The sequence below is a fragment of the Sylvia atricapilla genome, chromosome 4, assembly GCF_009819655.1.
Source record: "Sylvia atricapilla isolate bSylAtr1 chromosome 4, bSylAtr1.pri, whole genome shotgun sequence".
Lineage (NCBI taxonomy): Eukaryota > Metazoa > Chordata > Aves > Passeriformes > Sylviidae > Sylvia > Sylvia atricapilla.
Window position 1 is genome coordinate 8285754 of NC_089143.1, and position 25734 is coordinate 8311487.

General features: G+C 37.9%; 1 protein-coding gene across 2 annotated transcripts in view; it reads left to right on the top strand.

Annotated features, from left to right (window-relative positions):
• Positions 1-311: 311 nt before the first annotated feature.
• YIPF7 (Yip1 domain family member 7) overlaps positions 312-25734 on the top strand; it is a 29566-nt gene continuing 4143 nt past the window's right edge. The window contains exons 1-6 of one of the 2 annotated variants that reach the window (XM_066317069.1): positions 312-455; positions 2183-2299; positions 3361-3524; positions 5335-5480; positions 9915-10096; positions 14114-14750. In XM_066317069.1, the coding sequence (XP_066173166.1) occupies positions 2184-2299; positions 3361-3524; positions 5335-5480; positions 9915-10096; positions 14114-14276 (771 nt within the window). In that variant the 5' untranslated portion in view covers positions 312-455; position 2183 and the 3' untranslated portion in view covers positions 14277-14750. Of the gene's footprint in view, positions 456-2182; positions 2300-3360; positions 3525-5334; positions 5481-9914; positions 10097-14113; positions 14751-25734 lie in introns of those variants that run through there. The other variant, XR_010743416.1, reaches the window with a different exon arrangement.

Genomic DNA, 25734 nt, shown 5'->3' on the forward strand with positions numbered 1-25734 from the left:
AGCCTCCCTCTGCATCCCACAGCAGTTCTGGGGCTCTGGGAGCTGGAAACACCCTCACCCTCACCAATTTAACAGCTGATTTTATACACTCTTAAAAGTTTTTAATGTCTGACAGCTCAGCTAATGAGAGCTCCACCAAGATCTTCATAAATACCTGCTTAAGGAGGAATATAGATGATTGAGTTGTACTGTATGGAACAATATTTGTTCATTTTGTTAATTTTTCCTCGAAGGTTCCTACCCTTTTCTGCCCACTGTTGTTAGCTCTTGTTAAATGCTAGCCCTGATATTGACAGGTTGTGAGGTTTTTTTCCTTCATGTGCATCTGTTCAAATATCAAATTTAGAACTTTATAAATAGCACTAAGCTCATCCCTGTTGAAGCAAGAGGATATTTTAGGTCTTCTCCAACATGTAAATTCAACAGACTGGATTTTTCACCAAATATCTTAAAAAGTAAGTAACCTTAACTCCAAATTCTTTTGGAAAAATTATTTCTCTTTTCTGAACTCTGTTATACAGAGTTAACCATACCTGGTTAAGTAATTATTTCATTCTGTATAGTGACAGCAAAGGACATTAAATACTTACTGGAACTGAACTATTGAGGGAGAGCTACCAACTAAAGTTTCTTCAAACATGCTCCATGTGAAATCTTCATTGAATGAATGCCTACGTGGTGTGCAATTCCAAATAAAGCCACAGTAAATGGCTTGGTACAATTATTTTCCAATAATTCATATTTAAAATGTAAAAATTATTTCTTTTCTCGATTTGGAAAACATGCACAATTGATCAGCAGTTAAGAAAATAATATAGGAGAAATTTCTACTTTGAACTCTAAGTAAAATAAGGAAATAGGTCCCCAAAGATTAGTCTGATAATGGGGAAAAAATCAGAAACTAATTTGTAGCATTTCAAGGTCCCTGATGAATTACTAATCTTTATCACTTTTATCTTACAAAAAGATTTGCAAAGACCTTCCACATAAGTAGAGTATGCTTGATAAATATTGGGATAACTGTAAGAATAACTGCAAGGTCCAAAGCATATTTTGCCAATGGCATTTGGAAAGTTGGAAATGAGAACAAAAGTGAAAAAAAAAATGGGAAATATTAGGAGAGATGAATATCTTACATGAAAATCTAAGTGAATTGGATATGGCTATGGTTATCTGTCAGGTTATGTAACTTCTCTGTGGGTTTTAAGGATTTAAATACCTAAGTGCTAGCCAAATAGTGAAACACAGGCAGTAGGAAAGAAAGATATGCTTAAACATGTTTTCTTTCACCAAGGAATCATCCAAACATCAATCCAATTCAATCATTCAGCATGTTGTCTTTTACCAGTCATGTTCCTAGCCAGTGAGACTGTTTCTCTGCTACCACTGATGTGCCAGTTGTGTCCTTGAATAGAAATCACAGATTTTGTGAGCAATTCTGGTTTTTTCTGTTGTTTAATGAGAGTCAGATATAATATTGCAAAACCTAAATAGCTGTAAATAATAATTGTTTTTGAAATCCAAAATACTTCCTAAACCCTTAATTTCTAAACATTGAGATATGGTTACTAATTTTTTATTGAAAGTAGGAAAATGAATTGTCTAAAACAATAGTTTACAGATATATCTCTTATTTCAAAATTATTTGAAATCATTATTTCAATCATTATTATTTCAATCATTATTTTTGGTCACAGCAACAGGAAAGAAAGCCTTGTACACCACTTTTAAATTAATATATACTGTCATTTACAGCAACAGCAGATTAATTCCTCTTGTTACAGCTAAAGAAACTATATGTTTGAGGGTTTGCTTTGTTTTTTGCTTGGGTTTTTTTGTTTTGGGTTGGTTTTTTTGTTTGTTTGGTTGGTTTTTTGGGGAGTTTGTTGGGGTTTTTATTGTTTGGCTGGTTGGTTGGTTTTGGGTTTTTTGTGAGGTTGGTTTGTTTTGTTTTGTTTTGTTTGTTTTGGTTTTTTTTTTTTTTTTTTTTTTTTTTTGTTTTGTTTTGTTTTGGTTTTGGATTTTTGTCATTTCCAAATTATCATGAGCTTCTAAAGGAAGATTCTGTGGAGCTTGTGTCTTTCGAGTTAGCTATTTTAATTTAAGTTTAAGACAGTTCAAAACAGATTTTGGCTTGTTGTAAAGGCGATTTCCTGATATTTGCAATTATTTTTCCAACCAGAATGTCAAATTTTGAGCAGTTTCACCTCGACTTTTACCAATCTAATTACACCATAGAGGACCAGGAAGAAGGTTGCAACAGCTCTGGCTCAGATACAAACCTCTGTGCCAGCAGAAGGTAAGTGCAAGTGTTGTTTCAGCTTCCATCTTCAACAGATGCTGGTTCTGGGGCTGGCTTTGGGGCAGGAAAGAGGTTCAAGACATCATCTAGACTTTCAGAAAAGCAGAAAGCTTGTAAGCAAATTTTTGTTTTAAAGGATCTGATTTTCTTGCTACTTTTATTAGTCGAGGTGTTACAGGTTGTTTACCTTGTTATAAACGCCTATTATAAAGCTGGCTTTTCGCAAGGCGTATGCTATATGATTAATAACTTTGTGGTGAGGATATAAGTTTTTATTTCTGCTGTTAGTAAAGAAAATTAGGCATAGTGGTAGCAGTTGATGTAAAAACTGTCTGGACGGGATAACATCCAGTGAACATGTAAAGAAGACTCTGTTATTGATACACCAACTATCAGCATCTCCCATCTGAAGAAAGCACGGACCAAGGCCCAAGCTGGAGGTGATGATGAAGACACAGCCAAGAAACACAAATGCTCTAAAAAGGCAGACCCAAGGAGGGGCCATGCAAAACAGTCCCTGCAATATGGAAACTAGTTTATGGAAAAATATGAATATCCAACAGATTGATACAATAGAAAGGATATTTTTAAAAAGCCTGTGAAATAGCAGTTTGTGGACTTGGCTGAGTGCTAAGTCACCCAGCCGTACTTTGCTTTTTTTCCTTATCTCCTAATTGTCTTATCTTTTATTAAACCTATTTCTTAAAATATACGTAAAAAGTGAATCTCATTTTTCACCACCTGACGGGAGTAACTGAGCTTCATGTTACTAATTAATTTTCTAAGTGAAATTCAGGGCGCGTATCGCAGGAAATTCTTTAGGATCCTTCTGAGATTCGAGGGGAAAAATCTAAATGTCTGGTTCTTTGGCTGGCAGCTGCAGGCTCTGCCCGCTTACACAGGGAGCTGCAGGGATGGAGAGCAAGGTACCATCAGCACCTCGTTACCCACAGCCAGGATTGTACCCAGAAAATCCCCCAAAAAGTGATGTCCTCGGTAACTCTAAGGCGTTTCCAGCTGTGGTTGTGAGTTTGGGTGTGCTTCGCTTCTTGTCCTAGGGGCCAGGCAGAAGAGCATGCTGCAGGTGCGGCTTTTGTCCCCTCAGACATGTTTCCGTCCCCTCAGAGCTACACGGGGCAGATTTTACAGCCGGCGTTCAGCCCCGACACTCCTCAGCTCGGCTACACTGACGGCTTTGACGAGGAGCCTCCTTTGCTGGAAGGTAAAACTAATCCCACGGAAAAACACGCGTGATTCCTGCATGTGCCTCTAACTTTTTTTTGTGCCAGCTGGTGGAAACTGCAGCGGGGCTGAGAAACCTCGCCGTGTGAGCTTCAGCCAAACCTCCCGGGCCCAAACCCGCGTTTATTTTCTGCTCCGAGCTGCGTTCCTGCGTGGGGCAGACACGCCGTGACACCGCTAGAGGACAGCAGAACAATAGTTTTGCATTCGCCTTCCCAAATTTGTTTCCCGCTCTCGTGTTTGCACACATATCGGAAAATCTATAATTAATAAAGATGGATAGTAATTTTTTTTTTGGCATATCTAGGAATGTATTTATTATTTTTCAGATGCTAAGTCTCTTGTTTCAGTGGGAAAGGAATTGAGAAAGCTGCTTTCACTTTCAATTAGTTGATCATTTAACTATATGAGCAATGTCGTTCTTGATGATGATTGACCATTCCAATGCTAGTGGCTGATTTTGTCCCTAGCAAAATACTTGGGCTACATTAGGAAAAAAGAAAAAAAAAAATGGAGAATTTGTCTGGAATTATTTCAGCATAATGTAAAACAAGAATATTCAGCCTGCTAGTTTGGCATACTGGAAGGCAGCTGGGATTTTTATTACTCAAAAGCCACTACTACTGCCTTAAAGCCGGCAAGATCGTTCTGTCTGATATAGATAACTGCTAGATCTCTTCCTCTAGGACCTCCAACCATTTAACTCACCATGTGGGAAATTTTCACCCTGGGAAAAGGATGTTGTAATGATCTTGCTTGTGATCTGCAAGGCTTCAGAGATATTCCTATCCGTGTGCCACAGAAATCTAACCAAAACCACACATTTTAATGCAGAATGGCGTTTTATATACAATGTTTTGGCTGAGGTCAAGATGATAGAGAGGTGGAACAAGATAAAGACTTGGCTTTCCATACAGATCTAACACACTGTCAATCTCATTCACTGTGGCAGCAAATCTGAACCTAACTTTGCCTTTACTGGAGAATTTCAGGGAGGATGATTACTCGTGCAAGCTGAAGTGTTTCTCCAAAAGTTATAGGATAAAGATTTGCCCCAGCAAAGTTAATGTCAGGATTCCCATCACCTTTAATGGGACAGAATTTTGATCTGTTTCCAGGGGTCTCACGAATTACTTTTTAAATGCAAACATCCAAACAAACCAACCTCCTCAAAAAACAAACACAAAAACAAACAAAGAAAAAAAACAACCCCAAACAACACACACACAAAAAAGAAAACATCAAAAAACCCCCACCAAACTTATAAAGCACTGTATAAAGTAGTATGAACTTGCCTTGAAGGGACAAATGTCATTTTTAAGTGCTTTTGGCAGTTCAGGCTTAAGACACATTTCTTGTCAGATTTTCTAGAATTAAAGCAGAAGATTTTCTAGAATTAATGCAAACGTGTCTGTCCTCAGTGTTGTAGAGTATCTTAAATTCTGCAGTTATTGTAAATTAATGTGTTTTTCAACATCTAAGTTAGTGTGGCATCAGATATATGTGTTTTAAACACAGGAAAAAAATTAACTCAAAAATTATGAGGCTATTTTTTGTTTCACTGCCTAAAATCAGATTTAAAACTTAATATTCCAATCTTGTATGAGAGCTGACTCTCAAATATACTGAGTATATAGCAGGGATATTCTATTCCTACTACAGAATATGTCACCTTACAATATTATCTTCACTGAAGCATTTGTTTGTAGTTTTGTGGTACCTAACATGCTTTTGTAAAAGTGTTATTTTCTTGTGAGCAATTAACAAAATCCTGGAATTTCTTGTTGCAGAACTTGGGATCAATTTTGAGCATATATGGCAAAAAACATTAACAGTTCTGAACCCAATGAAGCCTGCAGATGGCAGCATTATGAACGAGACAGACCTCACTGGACCCATGGTTTTCTGTTTGGCCCTTGGAGCAACATTGCTGATGGTAGGATGTGGTAAAAATCCTCAGGGATTTCTTTTCTGGCAAGGTCATGCCTAGGTGATAATGAGTGTGAAGTTGTAGAAGATGTAGTACTGGCATAAAAGGAGTAATTTACTGCCAGTTGTTCTGGGATTATGTATTAAAAATTCTTCCTACTTTGGAAGTATCTGCATGAAATTTAAATGTAACGTAAAGGTGACACAAGTAAAGTGATGTATTACTTCCAGTGGAAAGAAGAGACCACACCATTTTTGGGGTGGGATTTAATATGAACAAAAGGACAGATCTGTGCCATATATAATCTGGAGAGGCTCTGAACAGGTTTTAAAGGAGGGAATAAAAAGGGATAACAGGCCAGCCCTGCTTTCCTAACACTCTTGCTTACTTTTTTGGAATTATCTTCTTTCAATGTTATCTTAGAGAGTGCAGAGACACATAGACTAAAAAAAATCTTTACACAACTGAAATAATTAAAAAAAAGAAAAAAAAAAGAAATGGAAATAGTCTTTTCCCCCCACCCACTTAAATTTGCAATACCTTCCTACAAAAGTTGCTAGTACTTCCTTATTTTGTATTCTTTTATATTGTCTGCTTAATAAAATATAGTAGCCTGTATTTGACCTCCTTCTTCTTTATGAATATAGCTTTCCTTCAGGAGGAAAGTTTAACAGGGTTGTACAGAGCTCCAAATTCATCCATATATCACTGGCAACAGGGGCTCTCCTGCTCTGACTGCCGACAGCAATTCATCAGACAGAGATAAGGTGGGACCATTCTGGGAAGGGCTTTACTGCCCTGCAACAGAGGTGAGAGGAAAGGGGCTCTAATTCTCCATTTCCTCCGTGATAAATAGTGCTGAGTCAGAAGATTCTTGCAAGTTCTTGCTCAATTTTTAATGTCAGTGCAGTACCTTGAATGCGCAAACTGCAATATAAATGGCAAGTAGTATTATTATTTATGTTCCTATAAAAATAAAAATCTTTTAAAAGGGTGGAAGGGGCAGAAGGAAAGGGAATAAAAGGAAAAGAAGGTGGGAAGCTAGAGAAGACAGGCTATTTTCCACCTGGAGAAATAAATGTATGAGGGTAGTAAAAAGAGAAAGTTGAATTTGTTATAATCAAGAAAATGAAAGAAAAGCTAAAAGAAAGAATGGAAAAAATGTTTCATGATGATTTTTCTCCTGAGAAACAGGGAGAAAATAGTTATAAGGAATAATAAACTATTATTATTGAAATAAATTACTTTAATTATCATACTTTTTCTGAGATATCACACATTTTAGATGTCATTAGAAAACTAAGTGTTTTCAATGCTCGTGTTTTAGGGCAGCAGAATACCTCTGATACAATCCAGAGTTTTTGCTCCATAACTTCACTGCAGTAAGTCTATGCATTTATCTTAGAAATTCAGGCTACCATTTTATCCCAGATGTATTTGAATACTAACGTGTCTCTTCAGCTGTGTAAACTATGATATCCTTCTGTACTTAAATAAGTATCTTCTGAAAGCACCAGGAACATAATTTGGTTGAGAGCTTGTTTCTAAAAATAATGTATACATTTTCTTTAGTTTCAGCCTTTTAACTATGGAAAATTATGCAAAGATATTCTTCAAAGGGTAGCAGTTCTTTCAGAGAAAAAGAGGAAAGGGCTGCTAGCCTGGCAGCAGGACTTGTTCTTCCTCATGTTAGTGTAAAAGAGGGCAGCTCCTTTCTAGGTAGAGAAACAATGGCAGAACAAAATTTAGAAGAAGCCAAAGTCTCACCTGCTTAGCATTTTACCCTGTCATTTGTATGAAATCAGACTTCTCCATCTGCTTCAGCTAAAGGTAATAGTACCCACTCCAGGCAGATGCGAACAAGAACACAAAGTCTGACTTTCTCCTAACCTTGCTCCTTCTGCAGGACAAATTTAGCTCTTTCCATTCATCAAGGCCTGTCAGACTAATCAAGCCTGATTCTGGTTTTGCTTACATCACTGTGAACTGGGAGTCTTCCTGTGTGTGTGAGTCAATATATTTACATATGTTAAGTAAGACTAAAATCAGAACCAACATGTTCAGCTGCCTTTTTTTTTTTTTTTCTTCTCTCATATCCTTGCATCACAAATCCAACATTTCATCAACCATAGACCTCAGCTAGCTGCTGGTGCTAGTGCTCCCTTTATCTCTGGCTCAGGAACTTTTTAGTCTTAAACTAAGCTAATAAAGAAATAGTGCTGTATAGAACAGTTAAATACACTGAAAAAACCAGTTTAAAATATAGCTTGTAGTTGATGCATCTGTTTTGAGAAAGAACTTTGCTTACCTGGTGTATAGCAAAGGCTGCCCCAAACTATTATGGGTGTTAAGCTAAATAAATATCCTTAATGACTGAAATTCTAGTTGATAATCATCTGAGATAGTATTGCTCTCCCACACTATCTCTAGCTATCATTAATTTTATTTGTTCAAGCAATTTTTCCTAATTATTTTATACTACTACTATGCAAATGCTAGCAGGAGTCTGTACTTAAGTAGGCAGATTTCTTATGCTGTTATTTCAGGAATAGATTATTTTTTATGGTGGAAAACAGTAATGGGGAAAAGGCCAGGATGCTGGCAGGATATAGTCAACCTGGCTGTACCTGACTTAACCTTGAGGACTGGGACCAGAGGAGAGCTCAGCAGTGAGCCAGGTCAATCTGCAGACAAGATGATGTTGCTGATGTAAAGTCAGGCCTTACTAACTCAGGTTGCCTTTCATGTTCATGCACTGCTCTCCAGTAAGAGCTGGTGAGCTGCCACCAGCCTGCAGCATCAGGACTTTCAAGCTGTGTCATCACTAGGTGTGGCCAGTGTTGCTTTCTGTATGTCCAGCTCAAATACTGCTGGCATCCACTGATCAATTTCCACATGCACAGATACAGGAAGAGAGGGCAGAGAAGGGTCCTCAAAGTCGATTTCCCCCAGATTTCATTAAGATGTTTGGATAAGTAAAGTCAGAGGTCTCCTCAATCCTCAGCCGTCATGGGAGGTAAACTAGCAAGTATCAAAAAACATGATAAAAGCTTCAACAATGTTTCCACCTAATCCCTCATAACAGAATCCAACCATAAACCACAACATCGTGAGGAAACTGAGACTATCTATTAGTTTTGCATCTTATGTGGTTTATCATGCGCAATATATATATTTATATAATATAGTGTGTGTGCAACACATAGATTGTGTGTGTATGTGTGTGTATGAGCAAACACACTTGTGTTTCATGTATGTACATATACCTTATTACAGGTCAGGAAGGTGATGCATAGTCTCCCTTCATTTAAGAAGGATACTCCATGATTCTGGGTTAATGGTTAAGTTCCAGATCTGAACTTTCTCCTTCACAGGTGCATTTTATCATTAGGATACAAAGCTCCAAGCAAAAAGCCGATTTCTGATTTATGAATGTTTTTCTGAGGTACAGATGTGAAAATGACAGTATTGCATAGCCAACATTCAGTATTTAATTTGTTAGACGCTTGAAGAGAGACAAAAAAATATTTAAGTCTTTTGTGACTGTTTGTTTTGGGGAGTGAACAATGCCCTTATGCCTGGAGGTAATCCTTCAAAATGATGGCAGGAGATGAAGGAATTGGTAGTTCTGTGGCCACAGTTGCCTGTTTTACTAGCTTTGTGTATAAATTAGAAAACATCAACCTCCAGGCTGCCAGGCTGGTACCTTTCATAGGCAATAAATTCAAACAAAGGAATAAAACCTAGAAGGAAAAAAAATCTGGGATTTTCTTTTTTATTCATTAGAAAAAAAAAAGAACACAAGCTGACAGTTACTACTGAGTTTTATGTTGAAATGAACATGTCGTGTTGGTTTGAACACAGAGATGTTTCTTTCTCATGGTAGTCAAGGGGAAGAACAGTCACATTTGCCCTGAAAACCACCATGATTTAAACAAAATTTTCCAAATTTTTTTGCAGATCTGCTTAAAGCTGAAGGTTTGTAATAAAATGTGAAGCATATCAGGTAACCTGGGTCATCATATTACTTAGGACACTTTTTACAGCCCCGTATACACTTATTGAAAAGATCTTTCCTGAGCCTAAACTGATTTTTAATGGCTAAAATGTGCTTTCTATAATTTCTTCTTAGTTTGTTGCTTTCCCAAATTTCCCAACCAATTCCAGTTGTGTTCAGAGCCCAATAACAGTAAGACTTAGAACCAGCCTTGTAACTTTAAGTTAGCAACAAGCACATTTTGTCAACTGCGCCTTGGAATTATTTGTATGCAAAAATCACCCAAAAGTATCACCTGTGGTTCACAACTGAACTGATGTAAATGAAACAGAGAGAGTGTCGACAACAAGAAACAACAAACCTAAACCTAAAACTGTCTTCTTCTAGCACTTTGCGATCACTGCTCACTTCTGTCACCTCATGCCTCCTCATATTTATTGCAGGCAGGAAAAGTTCATTTTGGCTACGTGTATGGGATGAGTGCCATGGGCTGCCTGGCCATGCATGCCCTGCTGAACCTGATGAGCACCTCGGGAGTCTCACACGGCTGTGTTGCAAGTGTCCTGGGCTACTGCCTGCTGCCCATGGTCATCCTGTCCTCTGCTGCAGTTGTCTTCTCCCTGCAGTAAGTACCAGCCTGTGGCAACAGGAGTCCTATGAAGGACAGTGACTCAGATTTCTAGTGTTGTGCAAAACATTTTATAAATGGTCACGCAGTAAATTTTGGCTTCTGAAATTGTAACACCATTTTGTTTGTATGTACAGGTGGAAGCAGACAAAAATGGGCTGTATTTGAGAGGTCTGGTATACCAAATTAAGATCAAATTAATTAAGTCTTTAATTCCACTGCTTTCCACTTGCACTGAGAGTGCTGTTAATTTTTGCTGCAGCCTCAGTTGTGATTTTTGTTTTGCAGAGTCAACAGTGGACAAGCTCAGGTATCAGTTTTGAAAGTAACTACTAAACTTTGGGTTTATATAGCTGGTTCTCTTGTTTCTTTTTTGTTCATAGCATCAGGCCTCCTATCTATGTTTCCTTTCCTACTGACTTCTGTGGCACAGGATGAAATAGCCAAGTAACCCTTGATGGTGTGGAGAATCAGGACAAGTGTTTAAGATACAGTAGACTTGTGTATTTTGAGGTATAGTTGTGGTGCAATTGCACCACTGAAAATAACTGAATATTTCTGAAAAACCAAATGTGTAATGTGGTATTTATCTGTGCATGTGTAGGGGCTTGTTCTGAATATTCTCTGGATAGGAAACTTTTTGGCAAGCCTCTCATTTCTCCTCATTCAGTAAGCCCTGTGAGACACAGTGTTTATCTCCCTGTTCACTAAAGTGAGTAAAGTACAGGCAAGTTCCAGATCTTGCCTGAAGGCCCTGAGCAGTGCTTTTACCCATTGTTGACATGTTATTAATGTTGCTTTCCCTCCTTAGTCTTTTTTGTTCTCTCGTATTTTAAACTCTCCAAGCTGTTACATATGGAACCTAGCAGCCTGTTTGTTTTCTTTGGAAAAGCATAATTCTTACATATATACATAGTTTTTTTTTTTTTTAAAGAAATTATGTGGTGGAATGAAGTTTTGGAAAAATTCTTGTTGCGCGTTTCTGTGGAGCTATGATGACTTAACCTGACCATATTCCATGTATTAAAGTGTTTCTGAGCTGTCCTTGATAAGATGGATGATAGTGACACTGAAGGAGCTGCTTATTCTCTGTTCTCCTACACTTCCCATATTTTCTTGATTAACCTGTTTAATAATCCAGCCTAATAAAATGTGCAGATACATAATCATAAGACAGATGGGGTGAATTCCAAACCAGCTGTTACAACTGGGCAGAGTATGATTTTCTGTACATGGAATCCCCAAGCACACACCACACTTTTCTAAAATGCTGTGAATTTACAGAAACCACACCTTTTGAAAAATCTATAAATACTAAAATGTGATAGTTTTACAAAATTAACCTGTTATTTTTAAAATGAATTGATAACATTAAGTACCTATTGACAGGGTTCTGCAGTCCTTTCTCATTTGGTATATGAAACTGCTTTAACAAATAAGTACCAAGGTTAATTATTGCAAACATACTATTAAAATTAAGAGGCAAATTTTAAATCCAACATGCATTTAATTTTTTGATTAATTTTTAAATGATAAAAGAACAAGCAGTACAATCATGATTTTTAAAACTCTTTGTGAAAAACATTACTTCTATTTCAAAGTTCAAAGAAGTAATCTGAATTTTTTCACCAAAAATATACATAAGGTAATGCACTCATCTATGGCAAAGATACATAGTAATCAAATTTTTTTCAATTACCATGATTATCTATTTCCCTGTAACTAAATAAAGCAAAATATGGGACATTTGGGCTACTGAATAGTATCTATGCTGTTATCATGTGTGAGCCCAAGTTTATTAGGCCATCTTTCTGGGAGAAACATCAATAGACTTTTTTCCTGCAGAAAGCAACAACAATTCTCTAATATAAAATTCCCAAACAGGGTGGTAAAGGTACTTCCTTAAATAAACAGTGAAGGAAATGAATGTAAGCATGAAGAAAGAAATTCTTAGACCCAGGTGATGGAAAGGATTTATTCAATGACAGCATCTGCAGGATGTGAGAGAAAGAGAAGTGGAAAGGGTCCACTCACATGTGTCCCTCCATCTCAGTCTCACACCAGTACAGCCCCAGTCCTCTTGGTCACTGTGAGCATGGCATGTGCTTTTTACCCTTCTCCCTAGAGGGTAAAAAAAGGGCAAAAAGCTAGAGGAGTTGACCCTCATGGACATGCCAGACACAAAGCTCTCTGCCAAACCATTCTTTTTAGCAGTAACACATTGTTAGCTCAAGGGCTGAATTTGTAAGTGCACTGTGGTACCTCTTGATTCCAATATGATTTTTATGCCACCTTTCCATCCTGTTATCTGCTAGTCCTGGAACAAACCATGAGAGGCCATTGGACTTCAGTGCAAGGTGGAGCAGCCAGAGCTCTAAATTGTGCCACGTTGTGGTAGCCCCCTAAAGAGTCCTTATGTTAGCTGAAAATTGTCATTGCACAGTATGTTCCTATTGCATCCCATCCCTCTGCCAGCGTGAGTACCTGCTCAAAGAGCCATCCATAGTAGCTTTGAATTTTTGGCTCACTGTTTAGGTGAGCACCTTAGCATCTCTTCTTGGAGGAGAGGCCAGGAACTTGCTTTGCAAAGCCTAGTATAATTTCCCTAAATGCCACTATATAGGTTTAAAAAACACTTAAACTGAGGATATTAAATCACGTGGGTTTTAATGTTGTATTTTTAACTTGTTGAAGTTGCAATGAGGTGCTGAGTCACCGTAAAATCAATTCTTTCCTTCCTCCCTCAAAGGCCCAAGAGCTGACAACGCCAAGTACCTTATTGGCCTGGTGACTGGATTGCTAAGACACCAACTATTTTATGTGATGGGAATGCATTAAGTAAACTCAGTCAATTGCATAAGGACAGCTCTATTCATCATAGTTTAGTTGTAATAATTATATTAGTGGAGATAATTTCTGATAAAAGGACCTACCTGAGGTATATGTATATGTATACATATATACACAGTCTGTTTTTCCCTTCTGCTTGTGTTATGCTGATGCTTTGGAAGAGTGAGGCACCAGGAAGGTCTTTAGGAAATGGCAGAGATTTATTCTTTCTCAAAGTCCTTGAGATTGACATAGCAAAAGTGTGTAAAGCAACTATCTCATTATGTACTTCAGCAGTGTATTATGTACATGATCTCATGCATTTTACAGAAGCAGGCTGCAAATAGAGTGCAAATAAAGCATATGTGAAACATTATTTATTGGCAAGATTTTGTTCCCACAGGGTTTAATAGTGAACCCTCTGTAATCTGCAGGAGTATTTCAGTGGGCTTTTAACTCTAGTCCCATAATCATCAGTTCTCCAGGCCTCCCTGCTCCTGAAAGGGGGCACTGTATAACTTCAAAAGGGCTCAGCTGTCACTAAGAGGTAGGGTGGAAAGTCACAGTCCTTTCAGGGTGCAGAGAAGGATGACAGGATAAGCAAAATATTTTTCTGTGGTGGTTCTTTTCCTGCTCCTTACTTTGTGCTCAGTGTGCTCCCTTTTTTAAAAGGCCAGCAAAGCTTTTTCCTGGGAGACCTTTTTGCCCATCCAGCTGGTGTGAGTCTTTCAGAGCCTCTCTGAGTGTCTAAAACACAGCTAAAATCTGTTCTCTGTGTTACAAAAATGCAACCCCTCCAGATCATCAGGTAGGTCTGTAGTGTCATTTTAGAACCTAGCAATTCCTGTAAGATGATTTTGGCTGAAATAGGAACTTGGCTAAATTTAATATTAAAGCTTAGAAGCTGCATCTGCTGGAGACCCAGAAGATTTATTTGTAAATATACAGTCCTTTTAGCAGTATTCCTGATGAAGCTTTTATCCATCTTGAACATGTTACCTTTTGGTTTATGGTTGAAATTTTAATTTGCTCTCATGCTTGACTTTCATTATATCTGTTAGTTCTTGGTTCTTCCATTGTTATCTATCAACAACATGCTGCCAGACATGAACCTGAGATTGGGAAGATTTAATGCTACATTCAATAATAGGTAGACTCTGTCATGTTTCTTTTGTTTTCTCCTAGGGGGATCCCAGGAACTGTGTTAGCTCTGTTTATTATTGGATGGTGCAGTTTGTCAGCCTCCAAAATTTTTACGTCTGCATTGGCTATGGAAGGACAGCAGCTCCTGATTGCATACCCATGTGCTTTACTTTATGGACTTTTTGCACTTTTAACAGTTTTCTGAGGTGTATTTCCTGGTGGTCTTACAGTCTGTTTATGTTTGTTGGAGGGACAAGGGTTTATTTACTTGTTTTCAGATTGCCTAGAGTTGTGTTAAGTTCCATTAACAAAATTAGATTCTATGACTTACTGGTTTTTTCCTAATGGCTGATAATGAAATAAAAAAAATCAAGCTAACAGGTAGATGGCCTTAAAATAATGACAGTCTTGCAGCTTAAATAAATGAAGTTGTATTGAGAAGGTAGTAAAAGTGAAAAAAAAAAAATAAATAAATTAAAATTAAAATAAAAAATCCTGTCCTGAGTATTTATAATATAGTACATATGCTAGAGAGTAACTAGAAGGCAATTATGTAAATATTTAATGGACATAGTAAATCAAGCAAAAATGCATATTTATTTGTTTTAAAAAAACCCAGCTTGCCAACTCATATAATTACTAATTAATATCCAGAATTTATATGTTTGGTTTTGGGGTGTTGTTTTTTTTTTTTTTTTTTTTTTTTTTTTTTGGCAGATGACTGAATGACCCTCTTTTGTGACATTGAAGAGTTGTCCAGGAATGAGCTGATACAACAGAGGGAACTTAGGAATTCTGTCTTCTTTTTTCTCTTTTCTTTTTTTTTAAAGATGGTGGTGTCTAAAACACCATTGTACTGTTGTTAATGCACAGTAATGTTATATTTTAAAATTTTCACTAAACCACTGCTGTAATTGCAAGAAAGCACCAAACAAAGTAAAGGCAACCCTCAAAAATGTGTTCTGAAAGACAGAACTGTATTTGAACAGGCAAAACAAAAATCTCCATAATTTTATCTGTCCCTCAAAAATTAATTTGCTGTTTTTAGTTTTAGGGGAACCGAACATTTATAAAATGGAAATAAAGCACAGAAAGCACAAGATTATATTTTTAAATATAATATTAGAAATACGGAGCCATCAAGAGGAATTGGAGATGGGTGAGTCACAACATGAAAAAAATCCAAGTATTAAGTAGAAGATAAAATGAAGGTAGGTGTAGAAAACTAGGAAAAGTGAACAAATTAAATAAATGGAAATTTGAGGGAAATAAATGGTGGCAGATTATTTCTTCAGTATCTTATGGTGTCTGTCTTCTTGATGCATATTCTTATGATTTTGATTATCCTCAATTGATTGCTTTGAACTCTTTGGTGAATTATCTACAAAATAATTTCTTCCTAGACAGAGGGCCAGTGATTCTGGGACAGAGGGTCCTGATGCTGCAAGCACAGTGGTAGGAGCTTAGTATGGCAAAGCTGCTCAAGGATACACAAAAGTAATTTTATTCCGAATCCTTTTCAGGTCAGAGGTAAATTAGATGATCAGTTTGTCCTCAAGCTAGTAACTCTCTTTCTGAATTGCAAGAGCCTTTGGTATAAATATTTCTCATTGCTGTCATATTTGGGGTTTTTTTAAGAACTCTTATGCAAGCCATTCTGGAATTAATTTTACTGAATTCCCGTGAAACTAGTTCAAAGTAGAGGTCATGAGAAATAAACAAGTAATATACTTGGCTAATCCCTTAAAAAATCACAACTCATTTATGGAAAAAATTCTACATTTATCCATTTCTTTACTGCAAGGCTATGAAAACAGGAACAGAGAGGCCAAATTGGAGGCACGACCCTGAAGCAATTTGTGGCTATAACTAGGCAGGATCCAGTTGCATGTAAGTGGGAATTGTGTGAATTTGGAAAATCAGCAATTGTAAACATGACAAATTTGGCCCTGCTGTATCGGGGAGTAAATCTGACAGTAATAAGGCACAGATAAACACGTCAGGTTACTGCAGGGTACAGATATAAAAATCAGGCACTTTGATTTACTGTGCATTAATGGCATTCTCATGTCTGAATGGGGACAGATTCATGTGGTTGCACTAGTTGTGGAGTTCAGAAAAGATGGTTTAGAAACATTTGGATCCATTTTTGTCCTACAGTTCCTATTATCATTCATACTGTCTAAAACAAGTATAAAATGGCTCTATTCTACTGCACTTTATGATCATTTTCATACTGATCCGCATGATATGAATAGCAGGGGAAGCAGTGAATTGAGCCATCAATTTGTCTTTTGATGTCATAGACAAGTCAAATTACTTATGGGAAAAATGAACACCTTGAAATTTTGCCACAACATTTGCAAAGCAAATGGTAGTCTAATTATAGCTTTATGTTTATTTTCTTAGAATCTATAACTTCTTCCTTTTCTTCACTGAGGCACATCTTCATAATTTTGAGTGCTAACATCTTAATTCCAGTAACTTCCCTTGCTTTACTGTTTTTCTGTGCCAATTTCCTTTTACCTGTTCCCAAGGGACTTCCAGTAAGTGGTACATGCTGGTGCTGTCCTCCCGTATGGTGTCCCTCAGGAGTCTCTGTGCTGACAGGGAGGGTTTAACTGTCTGAGATGTCCTTCTACTTCTTCAAAACAAGATTCCTTATTATTACCCAGCTCTCCTTTCTGAAGGTCAGCATAGCCATGGTGATGCTTTTGACCATGTTATTCTTTTGTGTACTTCCTAAATCGAAAAATGTTATGGTCACTATCACAAACACTTGGTTCATCAAAAAAGAAAAAAAGTTATTTTGATCTAAGGTCAATTTAAAACATGTATATTTGGTAATAAGCACTTGTTTTGACTTTCTGGACAGACTTTCCCAACACCATCCTGTTTTCTTGTATTTGCTTTTGCTTGGGCCCTCATATTTAACTCCTTCATATTTTTCCATGATAGTTTAAATGCAAGGTTGTGTTTCTTTCAGCTTGCAATAGAGGATTACAAAACAGTAATAAGTCACATACTGATTTTTAATTCAGGCTTCCCATCCCAAAAAGTTAAAAAAATTCACGAGACTTACAAATAATCTTCAGAACATAAAGGGAAAAATAATTATGGTTTTGGAGCACGAAGCTTTCTGATCTGTCCTTTAGTTTCTTGTTCTTCATTGCATGCACATGAAACGTTCTGAACGTGCATTCACATGCAAAAATGGGCTTTTACATAGGTCCTTTCTTTTAATTCAAAGGGTGCTATAGGTGTTGGACACAGGCAGTATGGCATAGGTGTAGGAGAAAAAGTGTTTGCCTGCCTTGCACTGCATTTCTTGTGTGCCAGGCATACTCAAGGTCACCCTCAGAAAAAAGCATGCAGCATTCGGCTATAATATAAACATTTTGCTGTTCTATTGCAACTAAATGCAGGGGGGTAAAAAGTGAATTCTGAGTGAGAGAAAACTATAGCATGTGGCTGACTGTGCAAGGGCAATAAAATGGTTTTATATCTGACTCGCAGTTGCTGACAAAATGTCAGGTTGCATCCGGAGACCTCGTCTCCCAGGCCAGTTCTGTAGTACCAAAGTTCTTCTCTTTATCAAAAATCATCTTGTCACATGTCATCTCTAATAGGTTATAATCTGACCTTGAATAGTTTAACTGTTGGTAAGCTGAATTGAGGGCAGAAAGCTGCTGGCACATTGAATTGGGCATGTGTTGTGCTTCTTGGTGAAAAAGCTCCATTAGCAAAGGGTAATATGTTTCCAGATTTTTTAGCTTACAAGCCACAGAGGGCTTATATACAAAACAGTGACCTCATTTCATGACTGTGTTGTTTATGTCATTTGAGAATGAGAAAAGACAGCTCTCTGTCTTGACTTAGACCTCTCTTGCCACCACTTTATTTCAGCGCCTTGCTAAAGAGCAATCTTCACATATTGGCATTTTCTGCTCACTGAATGATCTTAAGTGAATTTTACAGTAAGGCTGAATTACTCATCTTTTATTCCTATCAATAATCGCTATAAATGAAGTAAGAATTCAAGAAACTGTGCCAGTTTTAAATTTTCTTTCCCCCCCTTATTTTCAAGAGCTTATTTAGTGGTCAGACCATTGTGGGCTTCTTCATGCCTGGCATGAAAATAATACATGATGTACATAAGAATATATGATATCCATATACATATGTAAAAATAGAGATATGTATATATATGTTAGGGTGCAAGACACTGGTGCTGCAACAAGTTCTGAACAGTAGATTTCCACTTTTCAGGGCATTGTACAAACCATCTGTTGAACCCAGGCTGTGAGATGATCTATATCCTTCCAAAGAAACAGCAATTGCAGCATTTGATAAGCCCTGTGGGGAATCACTGCACATAATGACAAAGCTCATGGTGACAGAATGCATTTACTGGTTAATGTATTTCCTGAAAGATAACAAAAGGCTACTGGATCAGCAAGTAATGGGTTACTCCAGCATGATGGCTAAAAAAATCAACTGCATAATTAATGTCAAGCTGCCTAGATCATTGAAATAAGAAATTGATCTCTACCTGTGTTGTTATCACTCATGGATATATTCCTTTCCAAAACCTACTCTCTATCAAAATTTTACTGATTCATGTTCAGTTACCCTCTTGCCTGTTTATTCTAAGCAAACTGCAAGAGTGCTGTGAGCAGTACCCTTCTGTAGCTGTAGGCCTTCATGTCTTCTTAAATAGCCTCATCTCCTCAACGTTCCTGATGGTGCATTCTTTGGAGAGGTCAAAGCAAACACAAGGGCTGTGTTTTAGTTGTTTGCCAAGTGCTTTTGAAAGAATAACATCTGCGACAATGACAATATATTTGCTGTGATTACCAAGCACATTTATTAGACTTATGGTCACATCATTAGCTTAAAGCTGCCCAGTGACCTTGGTGCTGCATCACTGAACTAGATGGACGATGCAATTCACAGTGATCTGCATACAGTTGCATAATGAAGACCTTGGCCAACACATACCCTCTGCTCTGGTAGCACTTTAGTTACAATTGCAAAAAAAAAAAAAAGAATCATTACCCTTCTCTTGCAATGTCAGTAAGTGAAGTGGTAATGAGTGAGAAGAGGTCACAAAACACCAAACACTCCTATTTGTAAACACAACAGACCAGGTGGGAAGCCACCCCTTCGCAGAGAACAAGGGGTTGATCTTTAAAAGCACAAAGTTTGGTAAAAGACCTCAAAAGCCACTGAGGTCTGGCCTCGGTGTCTACTTTGGTGGTTTCCCTGACAATCTCTTGACAAGCACTCCTGAGAAAAGTGCAAAAAGCCACCAGGCTACCACAGGCAGTATCCCAGAAGACTGGTGGCCCACATAAAATTCTGGGTAGACACAGCAGTACCAATCAAGCATAAGAAGCCCTCTCAATGTGTGGTTGCATAATGTAAACCCTGGCTACAACTTTATTCCTTTGGTTATTTTCTAGTTTATTTAAACCTCATCTCTGGATATTGAGTGGTCATATTTTCTCTGTCTCAAGTACTGGCAGCTTCTCATCTCAGCTCTAAATGTATAATATGGAGTTTTACTGGGCTCTGATTTTGCTTAGTAAATTGCTGGTTGTTCATAATTCTGACCCATAGCACCTCTTCTTGCTCTCTTTCTTAGCCAAAATTCTTCTTTCTAATATTTTATTTCCTAGTTTCTGGTTCCAAATTCATGGTTTTAGTCATAATCTTACCATTTAACAGTCTACACCCTTGTATTTCTTTAACACTCCATCTACCTTCTAGAAAATACACAAAGAGGAAGAAAGAGTACTAGTGAATAATGTGAAAATATTTTGGAAGTAAAATCAGCACTTGGCCACTGATAGTCCTTTTTGTCCACACCTGAGTGTGGAATTAACTGTGCAGTTGGGATATGTCATCTAATCAGTAGTGTTGAGAGAGAAACCTCTAATATGCTTTTTGAGTAAACACAGTAATTTTCATGCAAATACCTCGTTGACACCTGAAATATGATCAGGGCCTTAACGGTGATTTACAACTGCGTATCTTGATGACAAGACTCCAGAAACAAATACTCTAACTTTTAAAGAAGCGTAAAGTGAGCACTAGATTTTATCTCTCCGTGTAGAACAATGAGATAGACATGCATTACTGTTCCATCACTCTTCTGAACTGCAAACTGAGTGGAGGAAGAGCACTGTTGATGCACTGCAGAATGTGAAACAGTTTAGGCAGTTATTCCTTGTGAAAAGTAGTAATGACACTTGGCTCTTCAGAAGAAGTAGGCATGCTAATGTGATCCGCTCTAAAGTGCACTTGTGCATTTTGCTTGGTGAGTCAATTTGCTGGAGGAAGATGATACTAAGTGACACTAATAACCACAAAAAGGATGAGTGCAGCATAAATTTGCTTGTGTTTCAGACACTGTGCACATGGCGCATAGGGATCTGCAGAGTGTTGCAGAGTAGCAGCACTGTGATGTAGCTCACCTGCATAATGAGTGCTGCTGAATAACTTGGCACTGCGTAGGAAACTCTTTGACTGAGATATAGGCATACCTAATTCTTCCTGCCTTATAAAAAGGACCACTTCTCAAAAGAGAAGATCACCCTGGAGATGTGAATTTCTGAGGGCAGACATAGAGGTGATATGTTTAATGGAGCACTTTGCAGTTTGCTTCACCACCATCCCCGCCTATATACTTAAATTCTCTTATTCCAGCACTTATTCTCTTAAACCAGTCTGATTTACTGCTTGGGTCCTGCTGAAAAAGAGGAAGCTCAGATCAGTTGCTAAGAATACCCTACAGTGCAGAAAGAAGCTCCACAGAAATGTCCACTAGACCCACAAACTTTGTTCAGTGAATAAGGTAGACACGTTTTTGCTAAGAGAAATCGTGCTTCTCTCTGTGCTGCTCATGGCCAGAAGATATATGTATGGTTGTTCAGTTCCTAGGCTATGGCTAGGGCTTATTGAAGAGCTATGGTCCCTACATGACCACAGCTTTTACAGGTCTTCATCTGGTTCCACCAGATGAAACATTATGTGTGTTACATTTTCAAGCAGAATGAAAGACATTTTTGTATTTCAGACTAATTAAAACTTTTTTAAAACTAGAACTTTCTAGCTGTTATAACAGCTGAATTATCATAGACTCATGAAAAAAAATCAGTGCAGGAAAGAACACCAAGAGGACATTTTAGTACATCTTCTGTCTCAAAGAAGGGTTGACATGGTTTCTGACACCATGACAGCCACACAGTGGCTTTCCTTTAAAACTTTAACCTTTCTCTCAGCAGTCCTTTCAAATCACTATACTGACATACCACAATGTTTTAGTGGTAGGTGGCCTATACTGGACAGTGTACGGTTGTTTTTTTTCCCTGTGTGTGTAGGCATGTATGTGTATGTACTGGCAGGGATGCTGAATAGTACGATAGACAGTTGGTTATCCGCTTTTGAGTCATTAAGTTACAACAGAGACCATGAAACTAATCAAACTGCTAGAGGACCCTCATGGAGTCTAGTTCAAATTTTCACATCCTTACTGCTGATTGCTGGAATCTCAAAAGCCATACCAGAGAAGGAGTCACTCTATATATGCCTGTTTTCTCTTGTTTTTTGCTTAAAAATATGCTTCTGAGTTTTATCAGAAAAGAGATGTGGAACTAGATGGAGCTTTGGTCTGGCTGATCATAGCTCTTATCCTTAGAATTAGTATCCTCATCCCCATAACTATTATGCAGTACCTAATGGCTAATCAAGAATGATACCTAGGCAAGGTACAAGCAGAGAATAGTGCCTCTTTTCCAGAGCAGCTTATGCTGGTGAAATATGACTACTGTGGCAGCTCACAATTGCATTAAAAATATCATTGCATTAAAACACTGCAAAGCTTTCCCTCTGTATAGCCTGCCTGGTGCACCTCAGAAGGCACTTTGCTCTGTAATCACTGCAGTATGGTACTAATGAGCTTGTTGGGCTTTGTGTGCTTTACTGCACAGTTTGCATTCTTTGTGTACTTGGGCATTTGAATGTATTCTAGCTGTGCCAGTGGTATTTGCATTCTGATTGCTTAACAAAACAATGCTGCACATTTAAGGAAAATCACAATGCAAATACAATGCATGGCAAGAGTAATAATACCCTTTGTGCCTACAAATCCCTATGTATGCAATGTCATGTGTTCAGATTTGAATGAACTGGGCAATGTGAAGCTACAGCATCAGTTGCTACATAAATTGTTTACATATGTTTACCAACATTTTTCAAGCAGTTCAAGGAGTTAAGGGGATAAGGTTTTTTTTCTGTTAAAAAAAGGAATTGTGTCTAATAAACTGGATTGAGACTTAGTGCACGTAAATTCAACTCGGTCACTTTGCTGGATTTCCTATCAGACCCTGGGCAGACATTTGGGCTGTGAATCCTATAGGTGCTTAGTGACATATCCCACTGATATCCTTTAGGTACAAGCATCTCTCAGCATCTGGCCTGGAGACTTCTCAGTAAGGATAACGATTCTTTCACATTCCATAAACATGCTGTGAGGAGAGTTTAGTTTCTTTAAAAAATTCTTAAAAAATCAGGCACTCAGATGATGGAGCCTAAGGTGAATTCTCACAAAAATAGTCAGGTGAAATATCCTTTCCCAAATTAGCAAGTTCTCACTTATATACGCAGCCCCCACATGCATGGTCCCCAGTCTTTAAACGCAGTGCACTTCATATCAGACGATGTGGCCCTAATGACAAAAGATGGAATATGACAAATATGACATGGGTAGCCTCCAGCCAGCAAGATTCTCTCTTACTTGCCATATTCTTCTCCTCTGCCTTTTCCCTGTCACTGTAAAACACCTCACATCTTCCCAGTGAGCACATCTATCTAGCGTGGGGAGGGCAAAAAAAAGACCTCAGGCAGAGTGTGTGTCTTCCTTTGATGATCCTCATTAAAACCTTCAGGGAGTAATCAGAGGAGTGGAAAACACAACTGTTCTGAGACCAGGATGGGAGCAAATGTGACAACTCCCCTTCCTTGCTTAGGAGTCTCAGGAGTCTCTTTAAAATATGAGAGACATAAACTACAGCAGAACCGGGAGATATTTACACTGTTTATGACAAGAGGGACATATCCTATGTGAGGCAGCTCAGAGGAGTAGAGGTCTTTGAGCCAGATCTACACCCAGCACTCACACCTGTGGACCTTAGCCACTGTACTGTTCAGGCAGGATGAAGTTCAGGAAGATTTAGCTCCTCTTTCCCACAGCAACTGTTAGGGAAAGGACTCCACCAAAAATCAGTACTGCTGGAATCCAGACTCTGAGTCCGGGCTATGGAGTGACTCTTACCCAGACATTCAGCCTCCTCAATATCTGATGGGCCTTAGTTTCTTGTAAAATATTCAGTATGTTCTGCATGTTTTCTGACTTTTCAACTCACAGTTGCTGCCCACAGCCAAGGGTGAGAGCTATGCAGAATCAGCCTGGCTGGCAGAACTAGTTTAAGCACACTGTTCCCCATTAGATGGAGCTCAGTAAATTGCTTCTTTGACCTCAACAATATATTAGCTATGAGCTAACTCAGTAAAAGGCTTTATTTTATAAATAGCCTGTGATGTTTTAAATAATCAAATATCTTTAAATCTGTTGGTCAGTCTGTTACTGTGTAATCAGTCCAGTGAATTCCAGAAATATTTTTGCAGCAAACTCCACCAAGTACTATATATTCTGCAGTCCAGTGTGACAAGGCAATGTGCATGTCAGCAGTAACTCTTTACAATCCACCATATGCTCTTGATAATATATTTATTACTATTTATAGTAACTTCTTTGCCCTTGATAGGGCATACTCCATTTTAGCAAATAGATGCACAAGTGCTTTTTTTTGATAGATCTGGTGTAAAGTTTTTTGTCCCAGATAACTTTTTTTTTTTTTACAAGTCTGCATATTTATTTGAAACAGATATACAAATTTCCATTCCATCTGAATTAACAGCAATACAACCTTAGTGCTGGAAATTTGAGGGAGAATTAGATGTCAACAGTCATCAAACTTTTGAGGAAATAGAAATTGTTTTGCTCTTTTACCTTAGTATGTCCAGGATGTGCTTAAGTGTATGACATTTAAAAACAAATAATGGGTTGAATGCAAATTTGGTGTGGCACAGGCACAGGTAGATAAGATATCCAGAAAGAATCAAATGACAAGAGTGGGCTGTTTTCAATTTCAGGAATACAAAGCTGACTTAAGCTGCTATGTCTCAAATTTCAGTTAACTTGGATCACTGAAAGAACATTGCATAGCTTAGTGCTAGTTAGAAGTATGGAGAAAAGGAAATTGCACTATTCTTTATACTTTTGAATATAGACACAGAGAACTCAGTCAATGCCTTAATCTCAGAGGTGCTTGTATCATTTTGCTTATCCCTTTTCTATTGCAGTGGGGATTTTCTAGAGTTACATTCCATTATTAAGCAATGTGAACTGAAATTTAATAGCAAGGAAAGAAGATTTTCAATCAGTCCAAAATATTTCTTTCAAACTAATTAGTCAGATCCTGGGCTGGAATATTTCTATATCATCAGAGCAATTAGAATGAATTAACTATTTTCATTATTTTCTTTAAAAGTCAGCTGTTCTTCAGATTAATTCCTGATAAGCAGCAAACAGAGAAAATAATTTTCTACCTCATTTGGATACTGCTCCATCCCTCATCCAAGTCAATAGAAACCCTCTCCCTAGATTCACTGGCATTAGGGTAGAGCTTTTAATGTTCTTGATGAAAACTGAGAATACATAAATTTCTGGTAGTGATGGTGGAGAGCATTTCAGCTGTTCATAAATTGTACACCAAATAGAGTATAACCAATATCAACATAAAACTTTTGGAAAAGTGCACAAGGGACAAAGGGACAAATCGGTCTCTCTTTTTGTCTCTTACTTGCTAATCAGACTGGTTGGCAGATAGGCTGGGACCAGGCCTTAGGATTTTTATACTGGTGATGATTCATGGTACCTTTGTAACTCTGTCCTACTGTTCAGGCACAATTAGGCGTGCACAAAGAGATGCTGTGATCAAAACACATCTGGTCTCAAAATATAAAGCAATCTTTCATTGTCTAACACATGTAAGAGATGTCAAAGGGCTTCAGTGAGCTGCAGGGCTATGTCAAGGAGACACGCACAGGGTTTCTGCTGGGCAGTCTTTCCCAGTCTCCAGCTGCTGTCCTCCAAGTCCTTGTGTTTCCTTAAAGATTTTATATGCTTCTGTTTTCCTTATGACTCTGCTACAGGCTTCCTCACAGCTTTCTCACAGTGCTGAATTTCTACAACCACCTAAACTTGGCTTCACTTGGCTTCACTTTGGCATTGTTTCTGGTAGATTAATGGGGAGGTGGGCATGCTAAAGTTGAAAACACCAGATGCTGCTGAATGCAAAAATTAAATACTTTTTTTACATTTCGGAGTAATGGAGAGCACTGATTGAGTAGGCTGTCCTCCAAGCTGATGCAGAATGTACAGTTTTGTCCACAAGTTCTTGCAGAAAGGGGAATTACTCCTCTCTACAAGCCAAGGATGATAATAAAGATAATTCTAGTGCTTAGGGTGGGAAAATAATGCAAAAAAAATATATATATAGGCTTTCACTCTGAGTTGCACTACAGTAAAAATTGGA